The sequence below is a fragment of the Archocentrus centrarchus genome, chromosome 24 (assembly GCF_007364275.1).
Source record: "Archocentrus centrarchus isolate MPI-CPG fArcCen1 chromosome 24, fArcCen1, whole genome shotgun sequence".
Lineage (NCBI taxonomy): Eukaryota > Metazoa > Chordata > Actinopteri > Cichliformes > Cichlidae > Archocentrus > Archocentrus centrarchus.
In genome coordinates this window covers 18,666,893-18,685,595 of record NC_044369.1, presented here as the reverse complement: position 1 = coordinate 18,685,595, position 18,703 = coordinate 18,666,893, and the positions used below count along the sequence as shown (strand labels likewise).

The 18,703-nt window shown below is 38.5% G+C and overlaps 2 protein-coding genes across 2 annotated transcripts in view; one reads left to right on the top strand and one right to left on the bottom strand.

The window, feature by feature from the left end:
• Positions 1-3,076: 3,076 nt before the first annotated feature.
• ddx1 (DEAD (Asp-Glu-Ala-Asp) box helicase 1) lies at positions 3,077-10,196 on the bottom strand. The gene is made up of 26 exons (XM_030720999.1): positions 9,951-10,196; positions 9,776-9,827; positions 9,614-9,677; positions 9,499-9,528; positions 9,302-9,398; positions 9,106-9,153; positions 8,909-8,992; positions 8,686-8,769; positions 8,492-8,568; positions 8,322-8,394; positions 8,147-8,223; positions 7,935-8,049; positions 7,632-7,770; positions 7,343-7,403; positions 7,101-7,199; positions 6,887-6,976; positions 6,565-6,753; positions 6,316-6,367; positions 5,982-6,128; positions 5,739-5,830; positions 5,581-5,653; positions 5,398-5,470; positions 4,466-4,508; positions 4,261-4,356; positions 3,816-3,936; positions 3,077-3,598 (listed from the first exon to the last, which is right to left on the bottom strand). The coding sequence occupies exons 1-26, from the start codon at positions 9,964-9,966 to the stop codon at positions 3,468-3,470; spliced, it is 2,223 nt and encodes a 740-aa protein (XP_030576859.1). The 5' UTR covers positions 9,967-10,196; the 3' UTR covers positions 3,077-3,467.
• A 28-nt stretch (positions 10,197-10,224) lies between these two features.
• The window catches only part of nbas (NBAS subunit of NRZ tethering complex), a 213,334-nt gene continuing 204,855 nt past the window's right edge, over positions 10,225-18,703 (top strand). The window contains exons 1-3 of the mRNA XM_030720998.1: positions 10,225-10,350; positions 10,742-10,793; positions 15,734-15,770. Of these exons, the coding sequence (XP_030576858.1) occupies positions 10,258-10,350; positions 10,742-10,793; positions 15,734-15,770 (182 nt within the window). The 5' untranslated portion in view covers positions 10,225-10,257. The remainder of the gene's footprint in view (positions 10,351-10,741; positions 10,794-15,733; positions 15,771-18,703) is intronic.

Here is an 18,703-nt window from a genome sequence, read left to right as displayed (position 1 = left end):
AAGCCAATGCAAGTGAAGTCTACTGGAAGGATGGGACACTCTATTTGAACAGGCTTTTTCTTGTGTGTATTAAAGCTTGTTTGCATGCATGTAAATTACTCCATCCTTGGTGCATTGTAAAAGTGTGAATGTGAAACAAATCTGTGGACCTAATCAGTTACTTGCATAAATAAAAATGTACAAAAGTCGAATTAATTTATTGGTACGACCACTCAGTAATGCAACGACTGCAGTAACTGCTGTGTCACCTGCTGCTGTCACATTTTATTTACACATGTAAGACCTTTATTTTGAAAGCACAAGAATTTGACCATAGCTCTCTGTTTTGGTTTGTTGAGTCAGTACGAAGCCAAGTTTCTGACAGACCTGATAAATGTTTGGCTCACATGGTAGTGCATATTTCAGTTTTCTTCTAAACCTGTTGAGTCCACTTAAAATGATCCCCTTATTCTAAGATGCCTGTGTGACGAGGCCTGTTAGAAGAAGGGATGCAGCCAAATGATGTCTCTCATTCTTACAGATCCTGATACGTTCCCTACTGTGACACCTACTGACCTGACAGTTTACAATAGGACAGCGCTTTTTTTATTCAGTTTAGATTTAAATAAGAACAATACAGTACTATGAATACTAACACCTGATATACTGCTGTAGTTCTTTATGAAAACCATCAAAAATAAATAACAATAATAATAACTTTGAACAAAATAAACAAAGCAAACAAAATTATGTTTGAGTGTTTTTTTTTTAAAAGAAAGATCACCAAAAGGAGCAAACAATTTTTCCAAAACAGATGCATCAAATATCTGGATAAGAAAATATTGCATCTACAAAGGAAAGTTCACCATCTTGTAATTATTTTCACAAATGAGAAAACGCACTGGAAGTGACTATAAAAGGGGGAAAATGGCTTAAATCATTTCTGTGTGTGGTACAGAAGCCTTTTAGTGTCATTTCTAACAGCATTGAAACCTGGTCACCTCTTCAGGCTTTGAACTCACACCTCGATTGGGTTCAACTTAGTCTTCAAACTAATTTTCTTCCAGCAACAGAAAAAAAAAGCTTTTCACAGCACTGAAGGAAACTTAATTCAAACAGTAACCACTGTTTATTTTTTCCCCGTGTGTAGTGTAAAGCATGTCTGTTGCGCAGATCGTTAAAGTTCACATTCCTGTTCATCGTCGCTTTGTGCGTTCACTTTCTGGTGTGACTTGGCTGAAATCTTTTCTCGCTCCTCTTTAATCAACATGCTCCCCGTGTCCTCATGTACAGTTACCATTCAGCAATCCAGGGATCCAGCTAATTCAAGTGGGACAGCACACTTGGAAGTCTTCATTGTGTGCTTGGGGTTTGATGCTCTCAGTGTTTGGACATACAGTTCAGGTCATCAGGTTGTGATGGAGCCTCTTTCTTGGATCCTGAAGATTCACCTGGGACCAAATACTTGAAAAGTGTCCAAATATGTCCTGAAATGATCACAGTATGGATGATATTTTTTTTCCTCAGTGCCCAATGTTGCTATCATGTTGCCATGATGTAGATCATTTTCCTTCTCTTTAATCTGTAGGTTTGTCTGAAGAGGGCAGTTATTCATCTGTTTTAATTTCCCAGGATATGTCTGAGCATCTTGGAATTTTTGTCTTTATTTATTTATTTTTCTGCATCGTTGTTTCAAGGAAGAGTGTCTTATATTGTGCCTTTTATGCTGAGCTTTTTGACTGTTTGGATTGTAAAACAAAGGCATTTTGAAGAAACTGCCTACTCCATTATTTCTATGTTGTTTGAGCACTGAATGGAAAATATCAAAGTTATTAGTCTTAGCTGTCATGCAAAGTGGCTGGGAAATACTGCTATCTTGCTTGGTGGCAAATTTCTGTATTTCCAGCAGTACAGATGATGTTCTGTTGTTACACGCAGGTCAAGACCTATTTCACCACAAATTGGAGATTTCTGTTCCCATTTTTCTCTTATCTTTCAGCACATTTATTTTGTCTCGACAGCGCGACTCTCCTCTCTCGCTTCTTCTTTCTTGGACGCCAAGATGCCCTTTTCTGAATCTTTCCCTCTGTTCACTTCTCTCCGTGGCATTAAGCACTTTCCTTTTTATTGGATCTGCAAGATCTCTGAGAGAAAGAGACTGCATAGCAAAAAAACTTCACTGAACCAAGCAAGCGAGTGAGAGTAATCTTCTCTCGCTTTGCAAAATTGCGCTGCAGGATCTGTCTTTGACTCCTCATGCTCGACTTGAAGTTGTGCTCAAGCACATGATGAAGCATATGACCAGAGTCAGATTCATCCTGATAAAGCTTGTAATTTCTCTTGTGATAATATTTGGGGAAATATATAGTTAGTTCTTCTATGGATTCTGAGCCAGGAAGTTTTTTCTTATAAGCTATATAAAACCCTATGTGACTATAAACTGTATAAAATAAGTTTTCTGCAGTCATTGCTTCAAACAGGTCACATGCAACAGTGCATTAGGGCTACTGAAGGTTAATAAAAATAAGGGACTGTGGAAAGGTGGAAAAATTATGAGTTAAAAACTCAGGAAAATGGTGTCATTTCAGTCAGGGAATCGTATTGCTTCACTTTTCAAGGTTAAGTTGGAAAGAAATCCATTATTTGAACTCCTGGGATAATAACTTGGATAAAACATTATCGTAAATTTACCAATTCAGTTTCAAAAATTATTTTTTCCCTCCTTTCCTCTGCCAATGTAGAAGTGCCTTAAAGTACATTTGTCCAATGGGCAGCAGGTAATGAGGGTTAAAAAAAGCAACCTGACTGAATGGATGGCTGTGAGAAAATGACTACTTTCTATTTTCTCTATATTCATGACCTCATTAAACCCTTTTCTTATGAGTTTTTAGCCTCGGTAGCAACTTTCACATTGTACTTAATGCAGAATGGCCTTCATTCTTTTATTATAGGTGTGCTTTAGGATAATGGGCTCCTCATGATTGCCAAATTTAAAAATAGGACCTCTCAAACCAGCGGGTTTAATCCCAGCAGCATCTTTTATTTAGTCTTTTATTTACGCAAAAATTTGTAAGAAAACAAATCCAAGCTGAGAATGCCACTTTCAGTGAAGTTTTACTATACAATGATTAAATGATTAATTCAGCCATATCAACAAGAATCCAACCAATCAGAATTAACATTACAGTATGTAAGAGTGGCAGTAAATGAAGTCAAAATAATTGGACCAACAGTCTTGATAGGCCTCTGAACTGAATGCTTACAATAAACCTAACTTTTGAAAATGAGAAAAAAGGCAAACACCATCAAATGTTATTATGACACTTAATTTATAATTCATGCAAATTAATAGTTGGGTTTTGTTTGCATCTCTGAGTGGGGGGAGAAAAAAAAAAAAAAAAGTGAATTTTGATGTACACAGTTCAGGTCCCCCCCCCCCCACTGTGTATGAGTAGCATGTAGTGCTATTCAGCTAGTTGGGGTTATGGTCAGAAAGCTCTGAAAAGCTGGTTTGGCATATATCCCAGGTGAAGAAAGGAGGTTTGGGCTTCTCTCTCGAGGGTGGCCAATTCCTCAACAGTTGGGGCCAGAGCATCCACGTGACCCTTGTAGTTACCACCTAGGCGAGGATGACAGATTTTCTGGTCAAGCTCAACATATAAGCAGGTGTAATAAATGTCTAAAAGACAAACTGCACACCTTGTTATGGTTTAATGCTCATTATAATCCATGCAAACAACACGTATATTTTAATGTGCATAAGCAGCCATTCCTGGAGTCCTGTGGAGATGTGTTACCATCTGTTTTCCTTCCTTTTCTCACTCTGTTACACATACCTCCCAACGCCCTGCGCTGTCCATAGGTCACCTTTCCATCAAACTCATCCACGGGTACTTTGATGTCTGGCTCACACTGCGTGATGGTGCACTTTAGATGTTCCTCAATTTCTGATAGGAGCTATGATCAGGGGGGTGGGGGTGGGGGGGTGGGGTGGGGGGGACAAGCAGAATTTGAAGCCAGTGATTGAGGAGTGAAAGTACATTGTGATAATGATTTAAAAAAATTAAAAAAAAAAAACGTGCCATGTGAATGAAACATAACTTCCCTGCAGGCTTTAAAGGTGACTGTATTGGATTATACACCTGGCGCACACTAAGCCCAGGAGTGATGATAAATACGTGTGCCGCATACACGGTCCCTTCAGAAAGCCCTCTGCTGTATCACTGATGATTTTGCATTTTAAACAGTAACCAGTTTAAGTTTGTGTGCATCTTTGTTCACCTCTTTTTCATTATACCAGATGGTGCATCCTCCATCCTCCTTCAGTCGTGTGTTGTAGCAGCCCCTGCCTCGGTTTGGGCAAACATGGTACCACACCTGCACATGTGGAAACATTTACTTATTACCATACACACACACACAGACACACAAAAAAAAAATAATTACCAAATATACAGACTACACAGATGTCTACTGTCCACCCTACCTTCTCTTTTTCCATAGCAACTAAGGAGATAGCCAATCCCATTCTGTAAGTCAAAAAAGAAATGACAATTTTAATGGTATTTAGAGTCTCAACATTATAATTTATTGTCATCATTCAGGCATATTGTGCGAAAGTTTGAGGTGGCAATAATGATGATTTTGATCATTTCAAGAGAGATGGAGGAAGATCTGCAGTGATGACCTTTAAAAGGATCAGCTGGAGGAGGAGGAGGAGGAGACTTTGCCTTTGTCAGCTGCTTATTTCCAGACTGATTTCACCTAATTACTCCTACTTATTTAAAGACTGCACTCCATTTAATTCAAACTTTCACCTTCACAGGTTACAGATTAGTTTGCTATTATCCAATATTTATCACTGTTTAAACTTGAACTCTATTTATCTTCATCTCTTGAAAGTAGAGACTTGCTGGATTACTACATTCTAATTTTATTTTCTTTCAGCTATAGTAATAAATGTACTCCCTTCACCCCCAACCAGTCACAGCAGATGACTGCCCCTCCCTGAGCCTGGTTCTGCTGGAGGTTTCCTGTTTCCTGCTAAAAGACCGTTTTTCCTTCCCACTGTCACCACGTGCTGCTCATAGAGGTTATTTGTTTCTTTACCTTACAATATAAAGCAGCTTGAGGTGGCTGTTGTGAATTGGTGCTATATTAATAAAACTGAATTGAATTGAGTGCATGTTTGTCTTGCCCTTTATAGTCAAGATTGCAATTAACCTGAATTTTGGAAAAATAAAACTTTTACTGGGGGAGTCCTACCCATGATGCCTCTTTCCTTTGAATTTCTTAATTAACAACTACAACAAAATCATGTAACAAGTAAATAATAAATAGCTAATTTTAACCATTACATCCTGCTCTAACACTCAAACATATGAATATTAAAGTAATAATAATAAAATAAGCAAGTACCTTTCAGCTCTTCCAACTCTGCCAATACGATGGACATAGTTCTGCTTCTCATCTGGCAGAGTCACATTAATCACTGCAGAAAAAAAACATACTGACATGAATATAAAATATAGCAACTTTTATGTAACGTTCACAGGATATAATCTGGCAAGGTAATATAATTTTCTAGCAAGCTTCCGATACCATAAGGAACTCCACGGATGTCAATTCCTCTGGCAGCTACGTCTGTGCAGATCAACAGCTTCACGTCTTTTCTCTGAGAACACAAGACCCAATCCACGTAAACGCCGATTCACTGGCTGCACTTTGTCAAACAGCATCAGTACGTTATGATCTTTTACCTTGAAGCGATCCAAGTTATTTTTCCGCTCATTAGGCTTACGATCGCCATGGAGGCAAACGCAGGAAAACTGGTGACCTTTGCTGTTTGGACCTGAAGAAGACACACGAACCCCTCTAATGATTATGAATTTGTAATTGCAAAAAAAGCCTAAAGGATATCGTATTTAGCTTCAATTTCCCTCACTTTCTAAACTTGTGTAGTGGCTCAAACCAAATTTCTGAATGATTCCAACACTGCTTACCTCCTCCTTGCTGAATGAAGTACTGCTCCATGTTGTCGCAGTCAATCTTGGTGCGACAGAAGATTATAGCCTGGTCCATTTTGTGTTCTTTAATGGCCCTTACAGTGTACTCGCCCTTCAGGATCTTGATGGCTTCTGACCACATTTCTGACTCACACAAAAGGTGCACACACATTTACTGCTATTCACAGAAGGAAAGTGCCATCTGTGTTGTTTATGTGATGTGTAAACTGACTGGAGTGGTTGGACAAACACCCTTAAAGACTGTATTTTACACTTTATACTAGCGTGATGAAGCTGAATGGTCTGAACTGTGCTGCACAACTGCACGTACCTGCACTATTGGCTCCTGGTCTGGTGTTATCATGGGCATGAACTTCATCAGTCTACCCAGAGAAACGGAGGAAAAAGCTCTGTCAACACAACTCTAAACTAAGACAAAAACATGACAACAACCTACATAGACTAGAAAAAAGTGATATATTCCTCGGCCCAAGTCTGAAATATAGCTGAATTGCTCAACTTGATTTTTTTAGCACTTTTCTCTTTATTCAGTTTCCTTGCCTGAGCATGAGGAACTCACCTGGATGTGGTTCTTGCCCAGGCGCTCCCACAGACGGTCGCTCTTAGGATTGACCGGCACCACTATGTGGTGGACAGTCTCTGGAACCGAGTCCTCACCCTTCAGGTCCACCCAGGTGGGAAAGTGCATGATCCGCTCAGACAACTTCTTCACATCGAATGAATGCAGTGTGGCTGAGCACACAATGACCTGGGAAATAAGGTGATCACCACTTAAACTACTAATACCTGCAAATATACTTCTAGTACAACATCCACCACTGTGAATGCTTCACTGCTGTTATCACAAAAATATTTCATTTCATATTTATGCTCAGTCTTACCTGCAGTCTCTTGCCATCAGAGGTGACCTGAGGGATTTGGTTATGGATCCTGTTGATGAAGTCTGTATAGCCTGCTGTCAGGAGGCCATCCTGAGACATAGAAAAGCCACAAAATGGTGAAGTGGTTTCAGGGATTACTCTGCCACAAATATCAACAATTAAAAACAAACAAATACATTTGGAGTCTATTAAAAAATAAAGAAAATGCACATACACATTCATCCAGGACCAGAAAGCGGACTTGGGACAGACTGAGTTTCCCAGTGGAAATGAGGTCGTCCAGTCTACCAGGTGTTCCCACAACAATATCAACCTAATTAAAAGATGACACAGGGAAAACAGGAAAAATGACATCCAATTAAAAAAAAAAAAAAAAAAAAAAAATCTTTCAACGATGTGTTTTACAGCGATTAAACTAATTGAGTGCTTTTTTTGGTAACTGTACATGTCACATACCCCCTGTTCCAGAGCAGCCAGCTGGTCTTTGGCAGCCACACCACCAATCACCAGCAGCTCCCTGCAGTGACAAATTGACAAATTACCAAAATAGCATGGCTCCATCTGCTGGTGCAAGAACAGGAATAACAAATAGACTGGGAAATGCAGGCAAATGCAGGGAAATGATGTTCTTAAGTGATGCCAGAATAATCTGGATGTAGCTCAGTGCCCTTATTACCCTACATGCAGTTTTTGCAAGTCATGGTTTTGCTCAGTGTGTGTCGATGCCATCTCCGTGGAGTCATACCTGAGTTTGGGATTATCCACATATTTCTTAAACTGCGTGACATTGTTGAGGGTTTGTTCAGCCAGTTCTTTAGACGGTTCAATGATCAGGGCTTTGGGTGCATTTGCTGACACTTTCACCTGACTCACCTTGGCACTACCTGCACAATCAAAGAAGAGATACAAAATTTAATATACTCAAAAAATGCCAACGATGATAAAAATTTACCTTGCTTTAACAACAGAGAGCAAAAGATGGCATCTATTTTTAAAATTTCTATGTTTTCAGAACATTCTTGAAGCACCTAAATAAGGTTGCACACACCTGTATGAGAAGATTTGACTGTGTGACCCTCTGGGGCCTGGTCCAGGGCAACAAACCCACTTTTAGGGGTATGTTTAAAGTCTTCTCCTCCAAAGTTAAACTTCAGTTCTGCATTCTATTAAACAGAAAATATGAGCAAATTTGGATGGTATCAATCAGGCATCTGCCTGTTTGTTCTCTGCTATTGACTCTGTTGACTTATCAGTTGATACCTTCAGCACACAGGAGACAAAGAAAGCTTGACTCTTCAGATTTTGAGGGATCTCAAAGGCCACACCCAGGTCGTTACCTGTAAAAAGACGACCAAAGTAAAGTAATTTGAGTTATTTCTCTATTTCTAACAAGTGGATGTGTTATTGATTCATGATAATAAAAAACAGACTACACCATTTTTAGAGAATGAAATTTGGCTCTTGTCAAGATCCAGATAGCAGCCAATAGTATCGTGCATGGTAAACTCCTGCAAAAAGGAAAGATAGCAAAGAGAACCCATTTTTAAAACCTACTGTCCAAAGTGTTTAAACATGTAAATAACATGATCTTTCATTATCTGTTACCTCTCCATAGCTGTCAAACTGCTTGTTGTTGGATTTCTTCCCAGTTCCACCAAAACCAAACCCATACTTATCAGTTCCTAGAAAGGAAAAACAAAAAGTCTAGTGTCAAATCACAGTACTGCTCTGCTCAAACTATTTGTTTAAAGTACTGCATTTTCTCTAGCATTAAGATTGTAGAGGGTAGGAAAACATACCCAGGTCCAGAGCTGCCTGACTGGTAGACCAGCCCACCCGGCACAGCCCCTGATCATGGCAGGTCACCTCATAGTAGTACTTCCCTAAGCCCAAAAAACCCCAAATATATCAGGACAAATAAATAATAAATTATACTTTTATTTTTGTTGATACATCAAATGCCTGTCAAGTGCCCTAATTAAAATCTCAATCACTTCAGAAGCACTTGTGTACATTACACACCTTTGGTGACACCTTTAGTGGAGCGACAGCCATGCCACTCTTTAAACTCCCTGCTCTGGCAGCACAGTCCATCAGACCCGATTGCTAAGCAGAAACAAACAATAATGGGCAATGAGCAGATGTTGTGAAGAATGTGACATTTACAGTCATAAAATAATCAGACTGAAGCACTGCACTTTTTTTTTTCCTTTTCTTACCGAAGGCTGGACTGCGATCATAAGGATTCATCTGCCAGCTGTTGAAAACTGAGACAAAACAAAAAAAGAGCTCAAATGCCTGCAGAGCACTCCATACAGTGTTGTAAACATAAAAAGTCTTTATTTTTATGCAGACATTTAAGAAGGCATATAGATCATATGGCCTGAAACCAAATAGCTCATTAAGTATTCTCACCAGTTCCTCCAGTTTTGATAGCAGCTCTGCCCTTTTTGCCCTCCTGCTGATCCTTCAGGGTCTCATACACAATCTGGATTACTGGGATACTGAAGGCCTGAGGAGGACATGGAGAAACTGTCAGGAAAGTAAATGTGCACAGTGCAGACATTAAGAAAAAAAATTCTCTCAAGTTTAAGTGGTTGTCAAGTACTCACGCCTGTTTTCCCACTGCCAGTTTCTGCAGCCTTAAAAGACAGAAAAGTCAGCTGTCAGACTCGCAGCAGAGTGCAAATGTCTGGGAGCCAAATGTCTGCAGAGAGCTAACCTTACCATGAGCACATCTCCTCCACCGAGAATGAGGGGGATGGACTCTGCCTGGATGTCAGTAGGTAACCTGAAACCGAATGATTACATTTAGTCAGTTGGATATAAAAGACTAAACTGTAACACAGAACACGATGCATGATTTAGCACATTTGTAGCTGAACTCACAGCCAGTCCATCTCCTCTACAGCCTGCGCGATTTCAGGCATTACCCCCATTTCTGTCACATAAAAAGAAACAAATTAAATTATCGAGTGCGCTTGCGTCGTTTTAAAAAGACATTTGATGTTGAAGTAATTTAAAACTGCGGCGTCAAAATTATGAAGTAGTGTGAAATTCTTACCAGAAAACGCCGCCATTGCTGCTGCGACTAAAAGTGCAACGCAACCGGATGCGCCGATTAGTAAAGAGTCCCCCAACAGCCAAGTAATATTAGTTCCGGATAGTGAAGAAGTTCGTAAAAATAAAGCGGGTATTTCATAAAACAGACCGCTTGTGTGCCGAGCTACAAAAACTAATATTTACATGTATAATAAGCCAACTCAAACTATAAAATCGCTTTGGTAGACGGATAGCAACGGTTCAGTTACAAACGCGGTTCTTTATAGTTTGTCCCTGTTAGTCGCCGTAGATTTCTGACAGCTGTAAACATGGCTGAAGAAAGCCTAATTGAAAGCGAAGAAGAAAAAATTTTATACGATTTACTGGTTATTACTGAATGGCCACCAGAGACGGACACCCAGGTTAGTGGCTTTCACTTTTACGGTGTTTTATTCACGGTGTGGCTCTTGCGTTGAGCAGTTATAAGGAAAAACGACGAGCGAAAGACTCACTGCCTCCAGTTTCACGGGGTCAGCCATGTAGAGCCACGTAGCACAAACACGGGATAAGTTGCAGCTGGTTGTCTCGATAAGCAAAGTTTCACCTTTCCATGACACATCACACAGCAGAGAAGCAAGTGTTCATTTAGCTCTAGTATCCTTTATATGTTTCAGTCACCTGCAGCGTTTATAATTTCTAACATGAGAAACTACTCTGGCAGACAAACGACCACATTACCACAAGGGTCCATTAGGAAGTTATCCCAATTCATTCAGAAAATGATGCTCACCTGTTGCTATTTTACATTTACAGCTGCGAGGCAACAAGGAGCCTAACACCTCTCTAATTGCAAAAGCTGTGACAGGTAAGTTCTGTTTTTTATTTATTTATTTTTATTTTATTTTATTTATTTACTTTTTTGCCAGTGTATGATAATAGGGTGAATGATTTTCCATCATTTATGACACCAGGACACAGTATGGAGTTCATAGTGGTCAGGAGGCCTGCAGTTACATATCTTCTTACTGAGATATTAAAGTTCACGACACACACAGTGCTGTGCAAAAGTCTTGAGTCACCCCTCATTTCTATATTTTGCGAGGAAAATGGGAAATTGGTGCAGTGGTGTATTGAAAAATATGGAAACATATATGGAAATACAGTAAATAAGACACAAACAGGTTTCTTGTAGTCTCTTTAAGTAGTCCTCAGGAATATTTCTCCAGGCTTCTTGAAGGACATCCAAAGCTCTTCTTTAGATGAAGCCTGCTGTTTGTTCTGTTCTTTGTCACAATGATCCCACACTGCTTCAAAAATGTTGAGGTCCACAATCCATGACTGATAGTGTTCCATCCATTGTGTGGTTTTCTATTCAGGTATGCCTTTACTGTATTGGCAGTGTGTTTGGGATCATTGTCATGCTGAAAAATGAGGCTGTTGACAATCAGATGCTTTGTAGATGGTATTGCATGGTGGATCAAAATCTGACTGTTTATAATTCCATAAATTTTTGACAAGATCCTCGACACCACTGGTGGAAATGCAACTCCAAACCATTACATTGTTTTACAGATGGCTGTAGACACTCGCTGTTGTAGCTCTCTCCTTACCTTCTCTGTACATACTGATGATTTTTTTGAACCAAAAATTTCAAATTTGGATTAATTACTCCATCAGACCCATTGCCACTGATTTTTGGTCCAATTCTTGTGTAGTTTGGCACACCTCAGCCTTTTCTCCCTGTTTTCCTTCCTTAAGAATGGCTTTTTGACAGCCGCCTTTCCACTGAGACTGTTTCTGATGAGCTTTAAGTGAACAGTAGATGGATGAACTCAAGGGCCAGATGCATCTCTTAGGTCCTGTGTCAGGTCTTTGCTGGAATATTTTCCTATTTCTTAAGGACATGACTTTCAGATACTGTTGGCCTGCTGTAAATAGGCTTTCTTGTAATTTTTTTAAAGTGGTCTTGAGAAAAAAAGTTTTCTTTGGACATTGTCTGCTTTTCCATCCATTTTCAGTCCAGTCCTTGTACCTGATCATTTTCAGAGGAATGCGGTTTTTGTTAATCCATTTAAGACTGACCTATGAATCATTCGAGCATAAAAAAAGACACATTACTCAAAGGATGAACCAGTGTTGTGTCTACACAACAGACAACTTAGCAAAGAACTAACTACTACTAGCAGCCTGTCCCAAAAATATAATTTGTTCCCATTTCTTTAGTTGAACTTATGAAAAATGTCTCCTTGTAAGCAAATACACTATATTGCAAAAAGTATTTGCTCATCTGCCTTCACACACATATATGAACTTGAGTGATATCCCATTCTTAATCTGTAGGGTTTAATATAATGTCGGCCCACCCTTTGCAGCTTTAACAGCTTCAACTCTTCTGGGAATGCTTTCCACAAGGTTTAGGAGTGTGTTCATGGGAATTTTTGACCATTCTTCCCAAAACGCATTTGTGAGTTCAGACACTAATGTTGAACGAGAAGGCCTGGCTTGCAGTCTCCGCTCTGTGCAGGCCAGTCAAGTTCTTCCACAACAAACTCGCTCATCCATGGCTATATGGACCTTGTTTTGTGCACTGGTGAGCAGTCATGTTGGAACAGGAAGGGGCCATCCCTAAACTGTTCCCACAAAGTTGGGAGCGTGAAATTGCCTAAAATGTCTTGGTATGCTGAAGCATTAAGAGTTCCTTTAACTGGAACTAAGGGGCCGAGCCCAACTCCTGAAAAACAACCCCACATCATAATCCAGAACACGTGTCCACTGCTCTAGAGTCCAGTGGCGGTGTTCTTTACACCCGTGCATCCGATCCTTTGCATTGCGCTTGGTGATGTAAGGCTTGGATGCAGCTGCTCGGCCATGGAAACCCAAAATTTAAAATAAATAAAGTGGAAAATGCAATTTATTTTTTTTATAATTATACTTTTTATTAGTTTTCTGGGAAAAAGGTTTTACAGAACATATATTCACAGTGTCAAAGTGTCACGTTCAATACTTAAAAAGGTAACATAAAAATTTCGGTGCAACATATTAACATAGAACTGTTATAACTCTATTTCCCAGGGAAGAAGCCCAGTGTTAATGGAATGAGGAAAGAAAGAAAAAAATAATTTATGAAAGAAAGAAAAAATAAATAAAATTTAAAAAAGTATGTAAATAAGTGAAATACACAAATTAAGAAGCAAACTTATTTAATACTGTTTGAGTTTATTTATTGTTGGAGAGTAGGTTGTCAGGAGGCCATGTCAAGCTTGATTTCTAAAAATGAAATCGGGTCTTCTAGATTTTGCGTAGTCTACCCAGCTTTGCCAACTGAAATTGAATTGCTCGGTCTTATGGTTGAGAGAGGCTGTTTCCATTTTATACATGTTAAATGTTATATCCATCCAGTCGTCTAGCGTTGGCGTATCCTGTGATAACCACTTTCTTGTGATGCTCTTTTTACTTGCTGTTAATAAGATGGTCATTAGATATTTTTCCCTTTTTGAGACTTCTTGAGGTATGTTGCAAAAATAGATGAGCTTGCTCTCTAAAGGAATGTGCTGTCTGAAAATATCCTGTAGGGCATTGTTTCTTTCTTTCCAGTAGTCTTTAATAATTGGACAATTCCTAAAAATATGATAGTGATTAGCGTTTCGGTTTCCACATTTCCTCCAACACGTTGGAGGGTTTCTATCATAATGGCATTTCTGTGCAGGTGTAATAAAGAATCTTATGAGGTTTTTCCATCCAAATTCTTGCCATTGTAGTGATTTATTATATGTCCACTGATATTTCCATATTGTTGTCCATTCTTCCTCAGTTATTAAGTTGCCCTCTCTCTCCCACCTTGCTTTAATATACAGGGTCGAACTGTTTTTAAGAGCTAGTAGGTTTTTATAGATAAGTGAAATAGTTTTCTTCTTGATTTTTGAATTGGAAAATACACAAACTGTACATTATTACACATAAAATACACATACTTTTTAAAGAAAAACTGTGAAACAGATGGCATTTTTTGGGGGGTGGGTGGGTCATTGCTTATTTATAGTCCGTATGGCCCAGGGGAAGAAACTGTTGGTGAGTCTGGTGGTGTGTGATTTAATTGACCTGAACCGCTGTCTGAAGGGTAGCAGGTCAAACAAGTTATGGGCAGGATATGAGGGGTCTCCTGTGATTGCGCTGATTCTCCTGAGGCAGCAGGTTCTGGATAGGTCCTCCAGGGAGGGCAGAGGGCAGCCGATGATCTTTTGGGATGTGCCCGATAACCCTCCGCGCTGCTTTCCTGTTTTCGGCTGTGGAACTTATGTACCATATACCCAGACAGTACGTCAGTACACTTTCCACAGAGGAGCGATAGAAGGCCAGCAGCAGCTTCTTGTCCAGATGGTTTTTCCTGAGGACATGGAGGAAGTGAAACCCCTGCTGAGCCTTCTTAAATAGGGCCTTGGTGTTTTGAGTCTGAGATGTGGATGCCAAGGATCCTGAAGGTGGTGACAGTTTCCACATGTTCACCATTTATTTCAAGGGGATGCGTGGTCTTGTTGGTGCTTCCTGAAGTCCATAATAAGTTCTTTGGTTTTTAGAACATTCATTGTCAGATTGTTCACTGAAGACCAATGTGACAGTTTTGCAGCCCTGTATGCTGCCTCATCTCATTACTACTTTGTGACTGAGTTGCTGTTGTTCCCAATCACTTCCACTTTGTTATAATACCACTAACAGTTGACGGTGGAATATTTAGTAGTGAAGAAATTTCATGACTGGACTTTTTACACAGGCGGCATCCTATCATGGTACCACGCTGGAATTCACTGAGCTCCTGAGAGCGACCCATTCTTTCACTAATGTTTGTAGAAGCAGTCTACATGCCTAGGTGCTTTAGTTTATACACATGTGACCATGGAAGTGACTGGAGCACCTGAATTCAATGATTTGGATGGGTGAGTGAATACTTAATATAGTGTATATAAAGAAAAGAGGAGGTGACTTAAGACTTTTGCACAGTTAAAACTGTGTCAGCATATCATATCACAATGCCAGAGTGTGTTATAGAGGAAATGCTTCCAGAAACATTGGGCCTGTTGGAATAAATCTCTGTAGTTGGACTAACCTTGTCTGGATCTCAGCTGTCACTTTTAGCTGTGCAGCTGAATGTTTCTGTGTGGAGTTCTCATTTCTTCCTATATTTACAGCAATTTTCCCAGGATGTTCAGGTGTCATCCCACAACATTAAAAAACCCCCAAAAACTTCAGGTTAATCTGCATTGCTAAATTGTTGAAGATACTCCATATTATCATATTTCTGCATGTGTAGTCACTGTTGAATAACAGAATGCATGATGATATAAAAAAAGACTAAAACGCTGACCTAAAACACTATTCTTAGGAAAAGCCTGTTTAATAAAACACGTCAACATTTCTCTCTTCTATTTGTCTGAGTGATGTCCAATTACTTTTGCTGCCTTATAAAAGAAGAGGCTTCATATTAAAGAAAACTCCTTGCTCCAATTTAAAGCTGAGACTGCACTTATAAGCTTAAATTTCAAGCATATAACCTAACTGTAAGTTTTAAGGGTGATGATGCACATTTACCAGACTTTTGCTTATTATTTATTACAATTTCACACCATGATTGGTCATCTGTGCTAAGAGCTCAATAGTTTGTACAAAAGTATGTTTGAAAAAAAAATAAAAGAACAGAAATGCCAAGTAAAATCAATAACAAGGAAAAAAGAGAGAGAACAAAAAATAAACCAATAAAATGTGATGTGATCTCTCATTTATTAATTGCTAACTGTGATGAATTTCTTACAGGTCCATTCCGCTTGATCCTTCACTATTTGTGGTACAGGTAGGTTGGTCATTATGTTAAAAGGACTGCTGTCTGCTACACATGACTTGCTATTATTTCAGCAGTGTAAACAACAGATGTGCTACATAAAGCTGTGACTCCTAGGTCTTAATATTAGTATGAATTTCACATTTCAGATGCACATTATCTGTTTGGTAGTAATCTTGTACCATTTGAATGAAGTAATGTGATTGTATTTTTCTGGCTTTGGAAATCTTGTGTGAGCCAGAGTTTTAAGAAATATAGAACTTTATTTAGATTTTTTTTTTTTTTTGCTATCTCTGTAAAATACTTCTAGTATTAAGTGCATTAAAATTAGCAGGGTTGAATGCTGTTTTTTGAATCACTTTAAATATGATACAATAGCAGCAGTGCTAATTATTACAAATCCTTTAAATAGTTTCTGTTTTCTACATCCTACCAGAAGCTGCAATTAATAAAACAAAGAAATAAAAACATGAATAACATACAGAGTATAGCATAGATGTGTGATGGCAAAATGTGGTCTGAGGGCCAGAACCGGTCCACAGCCCCCGAGGCCCTGAAAAGAAAGCTCCCCCCCCCCCCCCCCCCCCCCCCCCCCACACACACACACACACACTATTATGGCAGCATTATGTTAATGGCATTTTTATTTGAATGGCTTGAGTAAGTCTGCACTGCAGTTTAACTCAATGTTAACACATGTAGGAGGTGCTCTACTCACATGTGAAAAAACTTTTTTTTTTTTTTTTTTTATGATGAAATATGACACCTTTAATCTAATGATAAAGCTTAAAGTTGAGCCTTTAGTTATATTATATTGACATAAAAAAGTCAACATTTTCTAACTGAAACTTAATTTTTGAAAGAAAGATCCTTTCTTATTAATTATGTCTATTGAAATTCATTGAGCTCATCAGAATTCAGTACAGTGCACTCCATGTTTCAATTAAGTTGTTTAAAGTGTGGACCTTTGCATACTATCTTTGTCAGTTTGACCCACTGTTAAAAAAAATGCTGCACACCCATATGTGTTATACTGTCTTAAATATTATATTATACAAAGACAAGAGGTATTTGCATTAAGTTCTGTATCTTGAATGTATTAAGTATATTGCTAACTCAAACATTTGTGAAAGAATGGGTCGCTCTCAGGAGCTCAGTGAATTCCAGCTTTTAGCAATACAGTGTTTTTTATTGGCTCTGTAGTGTAGTGATTTACACATGGTTCAATTCTAGCCAGAGACACAAATCCCCTTTGGGGTTGCAGGAAGGGAATCCTGCATAAAACTTTGGCAAGTAAACCATGTGGAACTCGCTGCTGTGGTGACCCCTTGTGACAATGGAGCAGCCAAAAGTAGCTTTATATTTACATATATATTTTGTAGGTAAGTGTTATAGCAGTCTAAAAATATTCTTCTCACACTCTCCTGATGCATCATGCTAACACATGCCTCAATTTTTCCTGCAGTAGATTCTGTAATTCTCTAGCACCAAGGCCTGCTTATCCTCTCAGCAGGTGGTTCGCTGGCAACATCAATAACCTTGTTAAATATTTAAGAACTCCTCTAGCCATGTTTATGTCCCAGTTCCCCTTCTCTTTTTGTGGATGAGAAAGTATCAGCAATTGTATTTAATAGAGTCAGGCTGTTTTCCACATGCTGTTCTATTTGCATTTGTTAAAAGGGGACAACACATTTTTGTTCAGCCTAAAACACATTTATATTTGTGTCTAACAGTTGTAGGCAAGATGTGTTGTTGCTAATATTACATCAGTATTTAACATCTGTATATAAAAATTACTCTATAATTTATGAATAAAAAGCCCCAGTAATTTTTCTGGTTACAAGTAAATTAAAATTTTGCTTCCAAGAGCCCAGACTTTCTTTTAATTTCTTTTAATTAAAGTGGTCTTGAGCAATAGTTCTCCAGGAGTTCTCCAGGTTTTTTGAAGGTCTTTTAAACCTGCTTTTGTTCAGTAAGGTAAAATACCTCAGGTAAAGGTGGGTGTACAGAAACTAACTGTCAGTTAGGAGGTTATGTTTTGGGTAGCATATGCATGTGTTTCATTCGGTCTGTAAACACGATAGCTCAAAATGTTTTGAATGAATTCTGACAAAACTTTGTAGGGGTGTCGAGTGGAGTCGTGTTAATAATTAATTAAAATTTGGCTCACATCCACAAAGGTCTTCAAGGCCAACTTTGAATGTTTTTTTGGTCAAAAAATTGACAAAAACCTTTTTATCTTAGAAACTATGATTCTTACAAGAATTCCTATGTGTGGTGTGTATTGTCAGCATATGGAAAATGCTGTATAAAGATTTAAAATATCGTGTCACATTTGACCTCTGACCTCTCCCTCAAGGTCAATAGATTGATCTAAAGGTCAAAGTGATAATAATGCTATATAGAGCAAATTATTAAAACTATGTTTCTTACTGCCATTGTTTACATTTACAACATATAGGCTTATGGGGGAATGATATATGGGGATTCTAAATACTGTGTTACTTTAAAAATCATAAATAATAATTATATTCAAAATTATGTCAATTATATTAAAATGAGTTTCAACAGGGCAAATAACAAAGCCTGCATTTTATTTTCAGTTGTTTAATGGACAGAAGATCATGTAAGTTACTGCAGGTTGGGGGAAATTGTAAAGTTTAATAATTTCTTTTGTTGTGAAAATATTACTTTGTCTTTTTTATATGCTGTCAGTTATAGTTCTTAGAGAGAAAATCAGAATCAGCAAAAATTGGCACTGACAGGTCACACTTAGAAAAAAAATGTTCAAGAATATTGGAATCAGTACATCAAAAAAATTAATGAAACACTTTGAAAACACATGGGATCTCAGCTGGGGAAAAAAAATCATGCTAGATATCTCTACTGATATGGACATGTTAATGTGGTAGGAATGAAAGGATGCCACATCAATTGATGGAAAT

Coding starts and splice junctions, on each gene's coding strand:
- ddx1 (XM_030720999.1), bottom strand. Junction 8,224..8,321: donor AATTTCATTCTCTAAAAATG/GTGTAGTCTGTT, acceptor GTCTTTTTACAG/GTAACGACCTGGGTGTGGCC. Junction 6,977..7,100: donor TTCTGGTCCTGGATGAATGT/GTATGTGCATTT, acceptor TCTATGTCTCAG/GATGGCCTCCTGACAGCAGG.